The 14,474-nt window shown below is 47.1% G+C and overlaps 1 protein-coding gene across 3 annotated transcripts in view; it reads right to left on the reverse strand.

The window, feature by feature from the left end:
- LOC149348011 (fatty acid synthase-like) overlaps positions 1-14,474 on the reverse strand; it is a 33,387-nt gene that overhangs the window by 3,635 nt on the left and 15,278 nt on the right. For all 3 annotated transcript variants that reach the window (XM_089585709.1, XM_089585708.1, XM_089585710.1), the window contains 6 exons: positions 13,280-13,581; positions 11,752-12,138; positions 9,196-9,385; positions 7,624-7,853; positions 4,063-4,266; positions 1,049-1,321 (listed from right to left, as the gene is read on the reverse strand). In XM_089585709.1, coding sequence (XP_089441835.1) covers positions 1,049-1,321; positions 4,063-4,266; positions 7,624-7,853; positions 9,196-9,385; positions 11,752-12,138; positions 13,280-13,581 — 1,586 coding nt within the window. The remainder of the gene's footprint in view (positions 1-1,048; positions 1,322-4,062; positions 4,267-7,623; positions 7,854-9,195; positions 9,386-11,751; positions 12,139-13,279; positions 13,582-14,474) is intronic.

Consider the following 14,474-nt stretch of genomic DNA (forward strand, 5'->3'; position numbering starts at 1 on the left):
TCAAGGGTCTGTTGCAAGCGACTGGGCCATTGGTTGGTTGGCAACCAGACCTCAACACCACCATCATCATGATGATGATTTTGAGGTCTGGTGATGGTGTTGAGGTTGGCAACCAGACCTCTACACTGGCAGCATACTGCATCCAATTTCAGCCAATGGTCAGGTCCGGTCGCCAATTACCCAATGGCCGCGTAGCTTTCCACAGAAGCTTGAAAGCCGCGGTTATATCTGAGTGACCTATGACACAGGACCGACTAGACGCAAAATGGGCAACGAATATTGGACAGCTTATACCTTTTTTCTTAATTTCAAGCAGTCTGCATCTAATAGGTCTGTCGAAGAAAACTGGCTAACTTTCAAAAACAAACTTTCAAATCTGGTCGAAACCTATATAGTATACGGTCCCAGGCAACAATATTTTGCCCCTTTATGTTTATTTCAAATTTGCCACGTGTCAATTATAGCCGCAACCTTTTGAAATCAGCGCGACAGATAAAATTACGTGGACACTTCGGCAACTAAAGTGTTCAGAGGCGAAAGCCGAGGCCACTATGCCATGACGACTTCCGGTGGATGTGACGTCACACCGTTGCCGTGGCCATATCGATAACCAAATTATACATCTTTCGGAGATCTTAAGTGTTAATTATGTTTAATTACACACTTCTCCAACTCATTTTACACAAATCTGACGTTTTCCCGACCATTAAGTCACAATTTGACTATGCCGTGACGATTTCCGGTGGATGTGACGTCACACCGTTTCCGTGGCTACATCGACGTCCGCGCTATTTCGACACAATTTCGACATTTCTGGCTATAATTAATCAACTAATTAATCTACAGTCGCCAAACTTGGCTTCTAGGTTCATTTTTTTCCTCCTCTATCTGAAGCAACCATTGGTTTCCTTCTTTTTTAGTTCCCGAGTTAAACGCATGTGACACGCTTTGTTAACGGACGACAGTATGAGCCATTAAGGCTTTCGCCTTAAAATGAATCTCTCTATTTTACCCGGCGAAGCCCTACTAAGCAATTGGTAATACCCACAAAGAGGTCGTGGCCCTCCGGCAATGTAATGCAGTCCTTCCATCCGACGACGCTCCAGCGCTGAGAATGCTCCCAGGCGACCAGGTGGCCAATGCTCGGCGTGCCTCGAGGTACAGGCCACGTGACTGGCGGGTAGAGCGGGGACAAGTCCATTTGGACGCCCAGCGTGTGTAGGTTGCCCAGAGAGCTTAGGAAGAATGCGTGGTTGTCCGCACCCTTCTTCATAAGACCGACGAAACTGGCCCGGGCACCTACACCACGCCGGAGGATAGACTGCAAATAGGTAGTAGAAGAAAGGAAATAAAACACCGGTGGCAGAATGTTAATGTTACGTTTTACAACGCATGTTCATTATTTTTCTTCCCACATAACATTGCCAGTTCCGGTATCACCCTAAAAAATGCTAAAGAATTAATCCGTAAAGTAACTTCGATAAGTTGTGGCCACGTAATTTGCCACGGTTGTTTTATGACAGGTTGTATTCGTTTGCACCTTTACGACTAGCATCTCCCAGCCGTGACGACTGGAAAGATAGCTAGCAGCGAAGACGTTTCGTTGGTTCCGTAGTGGTTAGTGAAGCGCACAACGATACAAAGAAAAAAAATTGGCTGTGGTTTAGCCCTGGTTAAACCTAGAGTGACGCTATAGCTATAGCTTGCCGAGTGGAACTAGCTCAGTCGAATTGCAATGTCAGTCATTCGCCGCTCCGTTTCGCTGGGGTTCCTCCTTCATATTTGTCCCTGGACGTAGATTCACTCTCTCCATCCCCCCCCTCCTCGACTCCTCCCCCACTCGTTTTCGCTGGCGCGCCGCGCAGCAGGCATCTGGTCCGCACCACGTGACCAACCACGTGACCAGCCACGGTGCCGCCACGCTGAAGGCTCGCGGTGTATTCTAGGCACTATACTCTCGCGGCGCGCACACCAGCTGCGTGCTCTGACGCCACTCGGCGCATGCGCACAGCTGGCGGAGCGCTGGTGCCACGTCTCAGCACGCAGCCACGCTGACCTCGCGAAGCGGCTGGCGTAGTGTAGCTATCGCTACAAAACGATTTGGAAAGAGACATTGCGTTCTTGGGGTATTTTGGGAAGGTCGACTTCTGCTTTTAACCTAGTGGCGTTGTGTGCTGGTGTATCTCAGGTCAGGCTCGTAGCTACCAGGGATATCTTATCTCTGACATTCAAGACAGTGACGCGATCAAAAATTGCTCAAAAATATCAAGATAAGAACACATTTGAATATTGCGTATCTCTGTTCAAGTATCAGATGTAAAAAATGTCCTTCCAATGTCTAAATACGCAAACAGTGGACAGCAATTAACTTACAAATTACACCGCTCAACTTATATTTCATTCAAACAGGACCCAAAAATCATTTTACACCTTTGACCGCTATTTGATATCACGTACTCCTATCGCATAGTGAATTTTCCGCCTGGAAAATGCTTTCATGCGCTGAGATATAAATGAATTGGAACCATAAATTTTTAAATAGTAAATTATCCCCTGAATCAGCACATATTTATCTTTCAATGTGAACCCCAGAAATCACTGGATCATTCCAACCAGTGCCATTTTCACACAACGTTACTAGATTACCTGGTCAGTTTGCAAACTGCGCTGCAGTTCGGCGGCCAAACGTGGCCCCAATCGGCTCCCTCTTGTGAGGTGGCGCTTTCGAGGCTGTTGGCCCGTTCCGGCCGGTCTCTCGTCACACGAACTATTGCTATGAGACGAGCGCGCGCCGTGTTTCACGTCACTTTACGCCGGTAATTCCTGTGTAACGAAGGTATTTCCAAGATAGTGCACAAATATTATTCTGAATGTGCAAATACAGTGGCTGCGCGAACGGTCCTGGGCGGCAGAGGTACAATCGGGATGTCTGAATCATTAGCTATTTCGATGAGACATCTGGTTCTTGGTCGGGTATAGTTTTTTGTTCCATTTACTTCCCTACAAACTAAATGACTCTGCTTACGGCGAGCCACGACACGGTAAATGAGTCGCATGTTGCCGAAAATATCGAAACCTAAGGCAAAGTACCATCGGTTTGAATCAAGACAGTCAATGATGCATACAGGCTTTTTAAAAGGGAGATGCAGGACTACCACCGTGAAACTTCGACGTTATTAAGATCATAAAACGCGAAAAATGACGGTAATAGCACAGGTCAGATTGAAAGCAGTTTATTCAATTCATACTGGAAAAAGACCTGTACATCTTAACGCGAGCCAATTTTAATGGGCCACACAGTTACAAGAGACGTGCTTTTACAAGAGACAAGAGACGTGCTAGAAAAAAAGTGCATTCTTGTAGCAATAACAAAGTTCAGTATCTGACAAGTGAATGCGGACACGTGCTCAACACAACCCAAACGAGCAAGGCTGCACTTCTCTAGCTCTTCCAGCACTTTCCAGAAAATGTTTGCAGCCTTGGCGATGGTCGGTGTGAATTGCGGTCGCACATTACGTAGAATGCTTATCTTGCCTTGGTTTGGGGGCAGACAGGTCGACAGCTCGGCCGCACCGACTCACGGACGCATAGCTCGGGTGCACCGACGCTGTTGTGCTTCTGTGTTGAGTTGCAGCCGGAGCCAACGCCACACGAGCTGCGTCGCTCGAAACGCACTTATATAAATCTGGCAAGGACACAGAGGAGCAGCGATCAACTTGCAGCGCAGTTTAACCCAACAAAGGAACGCCTGGCACAAAAACGCTTCGCTGCAGTCTTCGCTGACGTGGTCAGCAAGGCTACTCTGCCGAGAAGCCGGTCAAACAGCGACGAGAGCGCCCCCGCTCGGCGGTACAGGCAAGGGTGACATCCGGGACGTCGGAGTTTGCAAACTGAAGAAGTAATCTAGTAACGTTGATTTTCACATTACTATCGATGTATTCCGTACAGGGTTAACAACTTCAAGGCAACAGAAATGTACAACCACTAGATTTAGAAAACACAAGTCCCGTTCCACCACTTATCAATGACAGAGAAGCTATTCTGCTAGCGATTTTTGCTTACCTGCAGTAGACAGTGGGGCGCAATTTCAACAACGATGGCGTCCGGTGGCACATGCTGCAGGGCCTCACGGAACAGAACTGGATTGAGAAAGTTGTTGACGAAGTAGTCGCTTGAGCACTCCTGAGCAGCGGGCTCGTTCCAGCGACTCTCCGGCACCGAGGAGCTGATCCATCGCTTGCTGCGGGTCTTGGACTCCGGAAGCACCTGTGCCACGATCACGCAAGAGATTTTCACTAAGCTGAATGACCGGCAGTCCTATTATTCTGCCCGTACAATGCATGTCCACGGTGGCGAATCTTATTATGCGTGCTGAGAGAGAGAGACCCTTTAATGAAAAACAGAATTTAGCCGGCGTTTAAAAATCACTGGCATGCTACGATGACTGTATTCTGTATCAAGTGGTGTCTTCAGTTGACGACCAGGTGCGTGTAAATAATGACCTAGCGAAGGTGGTTGCGTGGTGCAACAAATGGTAGATGTGTATTAATTTTGAAAAAGCCGCCTTCATGAAAATTACACACAAGAAAATGCCTCTTCATTTTGTGTACGGTACTAACAGCATATCATAATTAGAGGTGACAGAGTATAAATAGTTGGGCCTATGGATTACTAACAACCTTTCGTGGTCGAAGCACATAGACGCTGTAGTAGCAAATTCAATGCGGAAACTCTTTTTCTTGAGGCACTCACTAAAGTAATCCTTACCTAGTGTTCGTCTATTGGCGTACAATTCCCTTATCCGTCCGTTACTAGAATATACAATAATCATTTGGGACCCGTTCACGCTAACAAACATTCAGAAATTAGAGTGAATACACCATAAAGTAGCTAGATCTGTTTTTAACTCATATTGCCGTGCATCTGTAAGTGAGCTCGTGAGGCGAAGTGGGTTACCCCTTGTCGTTGAGCGCAATCGTGTTTGTCGATTAAAGTTTTTCTTCCAGCTTATAAAAGGACATTACATAGTTGGTACTTCTAATTATTTTTCTTATTCCTCAGGTTATAACACGAGACAAAGGCATGCTCTAACAATAACCCATTTGAACGCGCGAAATAACTGCTTTAAATATTCTTTTTTTTTTCGAGGACAATTACTGATTGGAACAAGCTTAATAGCTAGGCTGTTAATCATAATTCTTTACTGCTGTTTGGAAAGTGCCTGTAAATGTTATGAATTTGAGTGCGTTTATATGCTTGTATTTTGTTTTGTCCCATCCTGCTATGATCTGTACGAGATCGCAGTATCTATAAATAAATAAATAAATAAATAAATAAATAAATAAATAAATAAATAAATAAATAAATAAATAAATAAATGGCGAAGAGAATCTGGGAGACATAGACGAAAGGAGAGTGGTGCGGAAAAGCCAAAATAAAATAACTAAGAAGGGAAAACAACGAAATTCGGCCATTAAACGCGTATTATGGTACATCGACGAGTAATGATGTAACGCATGAAATGATGAAGTGCATAGTACGAAAAATGGAATGAATGAGGGCAACATGCAAGGTGAAATTAGAGGTTTTAGAGATGCCCAAAGTAATTTAGATATGCAAACAACAAGTTCATTGCATTTCTCTGTTGCCTAGGGAAGGCTAAGGGACCTAAAACACTGTTCATCGTTAGAAGCATTGGGGAGAGCTTCTTCATGCAATATATCACAGTCAGCATACGCAGGACACTCAAGCAGGATATGCGCCCAAAGTTTCAATCGATCAGAAGTGCTTTGTGGCATGTCACTGTGCTTGCAAAGAGGTTTATCAACGTTTCTTGAATCTCATTGGGCATGACCTCCTGTTATGCACCTCAAGCGATTAATTTAATTTTACGCAGCTCTCAGCCACAGCGCAGCTTCTGTAAATGGAGAGGTTTTCTCTATGTCTAAAGGTTTCACCCAGAAAGGGTGCCTTCTTGATACTAGGAGGCGTTTGTAGAAGGTGCTTGTTAAGTGCCACACTAACTAAGAGGCGTCTGTGCCGTGAGTCACTAATCCTTTAAGCTGTTAGTACGGCCTAATGACATCCTAATGACATCCTAGTCGAAATCGAGAGGAAGAAATGGGCTTGGGCAGGGCATGTAATGCGAAGGCAAGATAACCGTTGGTCCGTAAGGGTAACGGAGTGGATTCCAAGAAAAAGCAAGCGTAGCAGGCGGCGGCAAAAAGTTAGGCGGGCGGATGAGATTAAGAAGTTTGCGGGGATACGGTTGGTTTGGCTTATTGGGTTTAACGTCCCAAAGCAACTTAGGCTATGAGGGACGCCGTAGCGAAGGTCTCCGGAAATTTCGACCACCTGGGGTTCTTCAACGTGCACTGACATCGCACAGTACACGGGCCTCTAGAATTTCGCCTGCATCGAAAGTCAGCCGCCGCGGTCGGGATCGAACCCGCGTCTTACGGGTCAGCAGCCGAGTGCCGTAACCACTGAGCCACCACGGCGGGGCGGGGGGATACGGTGGCCGCAACTGGCGAAGGACAGGGTTAATAGGAGAGACATGGGAGAGGCCTTTTCCGTGCAGTGAGCGTAGTCAAGCTGATGATGATGATGAGTACGGCCTGACTAGTAATGACAATTACTTGCTGGCAACAAAAAACATTCAAGGCCTCGTTGCACGCCATACACCTGTGGATGTTTTAAACCACTGGTTTTTAAAGTGGAGCCGACAGTTGAACAAAGTACCTCCTCCGAACAAAGCGGGTGCTCTACAAATGCGCTACAGTAACGACGACTGTGAAAGGATCATTTAATATGAGACGATTCGACCTCACATTTTAAAGCGGAAAGAGAACATTCCAGCAGCCACCGAGCGTAAAAAAAAATATGAAAAGAAACGATCGTTGTTTAGTGAGGTTGAATTCGCAAATAGCCCTAGCGGAAGTTTAATTTGCTGAATCTCAGCTGCAGAACTGATAGAAGCCTGAGCTGATTTCGAAAACCGAGTGTTAGAATTTCTGTTAGCGAACAAACGTAAGGCAGCAGATAAGTACGTAGAGATACGTTTGCACGGCATTGTGTAATATAGTGAGATACCGCGCCGCCTTTACAATTTCGGTATTAAGGCGAAAGCCTTTAATGGCTCATACTGTCCTCCGTTGGCGGAGGGTGTCACACCTATGGCAGCGTTTTAACTCGGGATCTAAAAAAAGATAAGAGAAAACGAATGGTTGCTTAAGATAGAGGAGGAAAAAATGAACCTAGAAGCCAAGTTGATGACTAGATTAATTAACTATAGTCAAAAATGTGAAATCTGCGTCGAAATAACGCAGACGTCGATATAGCCACGGGAACGATGTGACGTCACATCCACCGGGAGACGTCACAGCCTAGTGAAAATCGTCACAGAATGGTCGGAAAAACGCAAGATTTGTGTCAAATTAGATGGAAAATTGTGTAATTAAGCGTAATTAACACTTAAGATCCCCGAAAGATGTATAATTTGGGTATTGATAAAGCCACGGGTACGGTGAGACGTTACATCCACCGGAAGTCGTTACAGTATGGTGTCCTCGGCTTTCGCCTCTCAACACTTTAGTTGCCAAAGTGTCCTCGAAATTTTTTCACCTTTTTGTACGCCTCCCTTAGTGCTGGTCCAACGCTGCTTATGTGGCTACTGTGGAATGCCACGTTCATGCTGTCGACTCTCCGAGCGAACATGTTCTCAGCCGTGAGCTCTTCGACCAACTTGGCAATGGCTTTGGTTGGTCCGGACACGGTGACCGAGTCCACCGCATTGTGGCACGCAGCTTCGACGCCGTCTGTGCAGAGTTTCTGGGCTTCTTCCCATGTGAGCCCTGCAATGACGACTCTAGGTTGAGACTTCCTTATATTAGTGGCGCAAAGGTTGTGTGGCGCGTAACCCTGAAAAGCCTCTGTAACAGTTCCGGTTCCTGGACGGCTCACCCTTATAAAAATGGTCTATTGACTGTGCATGGATTTCTTATAGACTCTATTGCCTTCGAAAAAAACAGCGCTGAGACGAGGGACAAAGAAAGAAGTATAGTGAACTAGAATAGTATTCTAGTTCGCTATAGAAAGAAGACAACAGGACTGGCGCCGGTCCTGTTGTCTTCTTCTTTCTTTGTCCCTCGTCTCAGCGCTGTTTTTTCGCCAGCAGTATGTACCAACTAGCTCAACTCTCCATTCTATTGACTTCCTATGGATATTTCCTTTTGCCTATTCATAGTCTATAGACTGTTTATAGAGAAAGTATACTAAAAGTGAATGTCGATAAATCTTTAGATTGCCTGTGGACTGTCTATGGGATTTGATTTATGGATCTGGGGTTAACGACCCAAAGCGACTCAGGCTATGAGGGACGTCATAGGGAAGGGCTCCGAAAATTTTGACCACCTGAGGTTCTCTAACGTGCACTGACATCGCATAGCACACGGGCCTCTAGAATTTCTCCATCATCGAAATGCGGCCGCCGCGGCGGGGATCGCATCCGCGTCTTCCGTCTCAGCAGCCTAACGCCATAATTACTGAGCCACCGCACCGGCGAATATGGGAGCACGCCGCGGTGGCTCAGCGGTTATGGTGCTCGGCTGCGGACCCGAAAGACGCGGGTTCGATCCCGGCCCCGGCGGTCGAATTTCTTTGGAGGAGAAATTCTAGAGGCCCGTGTACTGTGCGATGTCAGTGCACGTTAAAGAACCCCAGGTGGTCGAAATTTCCGGAGCCCTCCACTACGGCGCCTCTCATAGCCTTAGTCGCTTTGGGACGTTAAACCCCATAAACCAAACCAAACCAAACCAAACCTAAGGTACTGGTATAGTAATATTGAAGGTAATGTTCCATTCTTCCGGTATGTAGCAGAATCTTTCTTTTATAGTGTTTCCATCCCTCGCATTGAGCTGTTAAGACAGGCATACAAAACCAATGGGGAACGCTTCTGACGATAGCAAGAACGTTAATAGCAAAAAAAAAAAAATCAAGCTTGCGGACGGGAGATCTGCGGCTGTATTGATTGTTAGAGTGAAATTTACGATATATGAAAACATTGTGCTGATAAACTCTTTCTCGTTGAAAAATACTTTTGTCCAGAATTCTTGGGTATGAACGCTCTGTCTCCTTCGTTCTCTCCTTCTGTAAAGCGCGACACGCTTCGTCATGAGGACCCGATTCTTCACTTACCAACGGCAGCCATAGCTCCCTCGGACAGGCTAGCCAACTCAATGCAGCGACCTCTCCAGTAGGCGCACAGGGTAGCCTGCTCGGCGGTGAGACATCCATCAGCGTAAGCGCCGGCAATCTCACCGAACGAGTGACCGACGATGCCATCAGGCTGGACACCGATAGCATGAAGCATATCCACGAGCGCCACCTACAGAGAGAAGAAAGGAAAGCTGGTTTAGGTTTGGTTTGGTTTGGTTTGGTTTATGGGGTTTAACGTCCCAAAGCGACTATGAGAGACGCCGTAGTGCTATGAGAGACGCCCTAGTGGAGGGCTCCGGAAATTTCGACCACCTGGGGTTCTTTAACGTTCCCCAGGTGGTCGAAATTTCCGGAGCCCTCCACTACGGTGCCATTGAATTTCAGCTTTGTTTACGTCCTGCATATTTATCTGTGCTTTTTGCCTTTCAACCGAAAATGACATTAAAAGATAATTCCACTACGAAGAGAGTCGAAAGATTAGAGCTCTGAATAAGCAAATATGTCATCTGGATTGAGAACAATACTCGAGAACAGTGACCGTGAGGCATGGCGGTGGCAGCACCTGGTCACTTCAACTAATCATCGGCGGTTTGGACTGGCTCATTTTTTGTAGCGAGAGCTACACTACCCCAGCTCTTCGTTAGCGTGGCACCCCTTGAGCTCCGTGCCTTGAGCCGGTTGGTCACGTGGTGCGGAGGAGCTGCTGCTGCCGGCGAAACCGAGCTGCAACAGCTGTGAGCATGCGCGGTGTCGAGTGACGGGGGGGGGGGGGGGCAGTGGAGAAGGGGAGAGATGTCGCATCTGCATAAGTAGGCGGCTCGGCGGAGCTCTCGCGTCACTCCAGGTTTAACCAGAGCTAAACCACAGCCAATTTTTTTCATGCGACGCCATTCCGACGGGAACGAGAAGCATCGTCGAAATAGCTGTGGGATTAGGGCTATTAAATGCCAACAATCGCCCGCTTTCCATGCTGCCTAGTCGGTCTGTATTAAGCCGCTGTTCCCGGCAACTTCAGACGGACAAGTCAAGCCCCATGCTCTTAGGACTACTGGCATACTTTCTGAACGCAGCGGCTTTTGCGAGATAAGGAGGTAGCGTTGATGACACCGCGACGCACACTGAAGAAGAATCCCTCTCTTCGGAGTCAAGTCATGATTGTTACGGTGTTTTTCATTCCGATCACTGGATTTTCAATCCGATTGCTGGACATTGCTAACAAAGCTAACCGCTTGTTGGGCTACGTGCGCCGTAACTTCTCCAAAACTCCGTCTTCCTTGAAATTATTGATTTATAAAACACTAGTATGTCCTAATCTGGAATACGCCGCCGCCATATGGGATCCCCATCATGAAAAATTGATAAATTTGCTTGAGCTAGTTCAAAATAACGCTGGCCATTTTATCCTGTCCAACTTTAACCGTACCGCAAGTGCAACAAGCATGAAAGCTAATCTTTCTTTGCCTCTTTTAACATCCAGCCGGCAGACAATTTGTTTGAGCCTCTTTCATAAACTATACCATCATCCCATCTACATGATGCCCTCATTTCGTCTCCCAGATACGTGTCAAACCGCATTGATCATCGTCGCAAAGTTGGCATTGAAACGTGTAACACTGTAACCGCATTTCAGTCTTTATTGCCTCGTACATCACGCGAATGAAACCGCCTTCCCGCAGATATCGTCGACATAAGTGATAACCAGCATTTTCGTTCTGCACTAGCTAACATTGTACAACAGGAATATGATAACACTTTGTTTTGTATCATGCATTGCATCTGTTTATGTATTTTCTTGTTTTGTAACCACTCCCCTCTTTAATGTCTTTGGCCTTGAGGGTTCAATAAATGAAATGAAATATATGGTGCATCGGGTTTATGAGTACGATCGATGGCTATGACGGGTGCATAGGGCTATAAATGGATGGGCAACAGATTTGGTCAAATGTGTCATTCGTTCAATGATGTAACGTTTAACGACCGCTGGCGTTTAGAGAACATGACGCCAGCGTGACTGATGTTACCGTTGCGCAAGTTTCTGTACGTTGAACTTTGGTTGAACTAAACATGCTGTGGTGATGTACACCGTGAAGCCGTGAAAAGTGGCTGCGGTTAAAGTACATAATTGTTCGTGCGCTACTATATATTTCTACTCTCTAATGAGGGCCTAACTGTTTGGAAACAGATCAAACACCCCTTAAAGCTCACGCTTTAAGAATATGCAGCATCTATAGGCGAAGAAGCATCAATAAGTGCAGCGCAAACTTATCACCTGACAGGGCTTTTCTCACCAGTCTCTACTCAGTCTCCGCTAATAATAGTTGCAACGCGAGCTAACCTAGGCTTAATTCTTTTATATCATTTCTCATTGCTGTTATAGCTTTGGACGTCCCCCACTTTCAATCCAGCTCTTTCATTACTGCTGATGTTCGGGCCCCTTAGCCCAATACTGGGTGAATAAATCAACGGCAGGTATGCCTTTAAAAGGTGTTTAAATCCGAACGCAAAATTTGCAGAACAATGTCAGTAATTGCACACCTGAATTGCCGTGATGGATACAAAATTAGATGCCATAGTCGGACTGCTGGCTTCCGGGTTGGTAATCAAGGTGATCAGGTCAATGCCGAACTCCTGGACCACGTCGTGGCTTCTCTGGATGGAGCTGGCACACAAGTCGAACTGCATCATCTGCTGGGCCATGGCATTCCACCGGCACCCCAAGCCCGTGAAGGCGAACCACAATGGCCGCTTCTCGGGAGGTGACTGCTCGACCACCTTAACCACCTCCCTGTCGGAGCCGTCCACGGGTACCACGGCGTAGCCACGGTACGGGAACTGCTTCAAGCTGGCCTGCCCCACTTTGTTGAGGAGGGCGTAGGCGGAGTCGGGGTACGGTCCGTCGGATACCAGACGGTCCAGTGATCTCTGCAACAGCGGCGATAGAATTCATTGGCTTAATATTTGACGTGGATGGACAATTTTGGGCACAAATATCCGCTGTTTTTCATAAACACATTGAACGCATCTTTTTTTTCCTCGCTTCCAGTTTAACTTGCTCTTATAAGGAGAGATCTAGAGTGTCCATCGTATTTGGAAAAGAACAACAAAGTAACTGTAATGAGCGCCGCAATGGCGCTGCGATCTGCAGCGACCCAACGTCTCCAAAAGGCCCATCACCATCGCGTACAGTCGATGAATACCAACGTGTCGCTCAATAAAGTCGCTTTGTTCCCATGGACGTCAGTCTGTTCACAGTAACGAAGCGTTCTCTGTTGAACACAAGGCTGTTCAACACAAGCGTTCAACACAAGGCTTGGAAGCCTTGAATTAAAAGTTTTAATTCAAAGTTTTAATTCAAATCTGGCATGTTGCGAGGCAACAGCGGTCCGAAGGAGCTGTATAGCAACTATAAAGCTTCTAGTAATGGCTAAGCTTTCCATAAGCGGCTAATAACAAGAATTCTTCACACAAGCATACGCTTGGACATGCCGAGTCTTTACCAGCCTCCATCTTTGCGTTCTCGTAAATGGCAAAGCCTTTTAAGGCGAAAGTCTTTAATGCCTCATCGTTGCCGACAGAAGGTTGTCAGTAGAAGGTTCTCAGAAGAGGTGTCATGCTTTTCGGTTGATCGAAATGGTTATGACGTCAGAGTGCGCGGATTCGAAGTAATGACGTCACCCACGGATGCCTGACGCCCCCTTTTGGAGCCCACGGCAACTAATGAAATAGTTGTTGCCCGCTCCGACAGGGGGCGCAAGGCGTCCGTGGGTGATCACATTACATACTCATTACTGCGAACTGAGCCATGCATACAACCGAACTCATCGAAGCAGACACAGAGTCGTGCTAAAGGAGCAGTCAAAGTCGGGAATCAAAGTGTGTAGTTGTAACGTGTAGTCAAAGCGTGCAGTCAAATAAAGCACTATTACAGCACAAACAGCCTTACTGTTACTGTCGTCAATGTCAAACAGTGCGCCAGGAAAGGCTTTCGCCTCGCAGCACTTTAGAGAGCGAAAGTGTCCCCTGAATTTTTTTTAGAAAAGTGCTGTATAAAGAATGCACAAACCGTCAATGTTTTTTTGCTTCTTCCAGCCATCAGGACAAGCCTAGGAAGTTCTCGTTTCTGGCGAGGTAGATTGTCCACGTGAGGGCCACTATTGGCCGCAAGGACGGCGTGCACGTTGGTTCCTCCCCTGCCGGTCGCATGGACGCCGATGACACCGCCAGGAAAGGGTGTCACTTTGCTGACGACTTCGACGCTGCCGTCAAATAGCGCATTGATATTCGGGCTCGGCGCGTTGAAGTGCAGGTTACCGGGTATTTTACCGGTCTCCAAGACGAAGACCGCTTTTGCCATGGCGCTGATTCCTGCAGGCAAGTTTGCATAGGAAAATGTTGATCCTTAAAGGGAGACTGAAGCACTTTTTTTGAAAATCGGGCTGGCAGCGGCATCCTATAGTTTTTCATGCTGCATACTGGAATATCCCATCCAAATAAGGCAAAAACAAGCGCGAATTGCCTTTTTTAGCCGAAATATGCGGCCTGCGTCGCGGGGCACGCCGCGCGGCGCGCCGCCGCCCGTGATTGGTCAAGAGAGGTCGTGACGTCACTTTGAGGACTGGAGAAGCTGCCGATGCGGATCCGGCGCTGCGTTGAGTGCAGATCGCAGCTTTCCGCGTCGTTGTAAAAACGAATACGGCGACTATTTTTTTTACTGACCTCCGAAGAAAAGGATACTACAGTTTGCTCATTCCACCTATCGCCTGAAACCAAAAAAGACGCAAGCAAAAAATTCTACGCCTAGCACAAGCATACGCCAGCGTCAAAGACGCGATGCAGACCATGCGTAAAAGGTGCCAGCACAACCTCGGCTCGTATTCTCGGAAAGGAAGTGGTGCGAACAATACTCAAGTCAATTACCACCACCGGACGCCTCCTGGCTCGCCCGGAAGAGCGTCATCCTAAAGAAAAGGCCCAAAGCACTGTGTACAAAAAATCCTGTTCTCAGTACCCGGCGTTGCAGGTTGGGGCAAGAAAGTATTTCAAGGAAACGATGAAGGAGCACAAAGTTGGTGTCAAAATTAGCGAAGCGCAGTGGCCAAGCACTGCGAGGCATGTGACCACAAGATAGTGACGCAATCATAGTGCGCTGGAAAACAAGCCAAATACGCGGACAAGGCTGCTGCTTCACTCATGGCGCGTTCAGCAGATGCCAGAAAATATTAATCGCTGCCTCGGAAACGTTCACCCTTCCTAGATTT

The sequence above is a fragment of the Amblyomma mixtum genome, chromosome 4 (genome assembly GCF_055824585.1).
Source record: "Amblyomma mixtum isolate Tamu chromosome 4, ASM5582458v1, whole genome shotgun sequence".
In the NCBI taxonomy this organism is placed as follows: Eukaryota; Metazoa; Arthropoda; class Arachnida; order Ixodida; family Ixodidae; genus Amblyomma; species Amblyomma mixtum.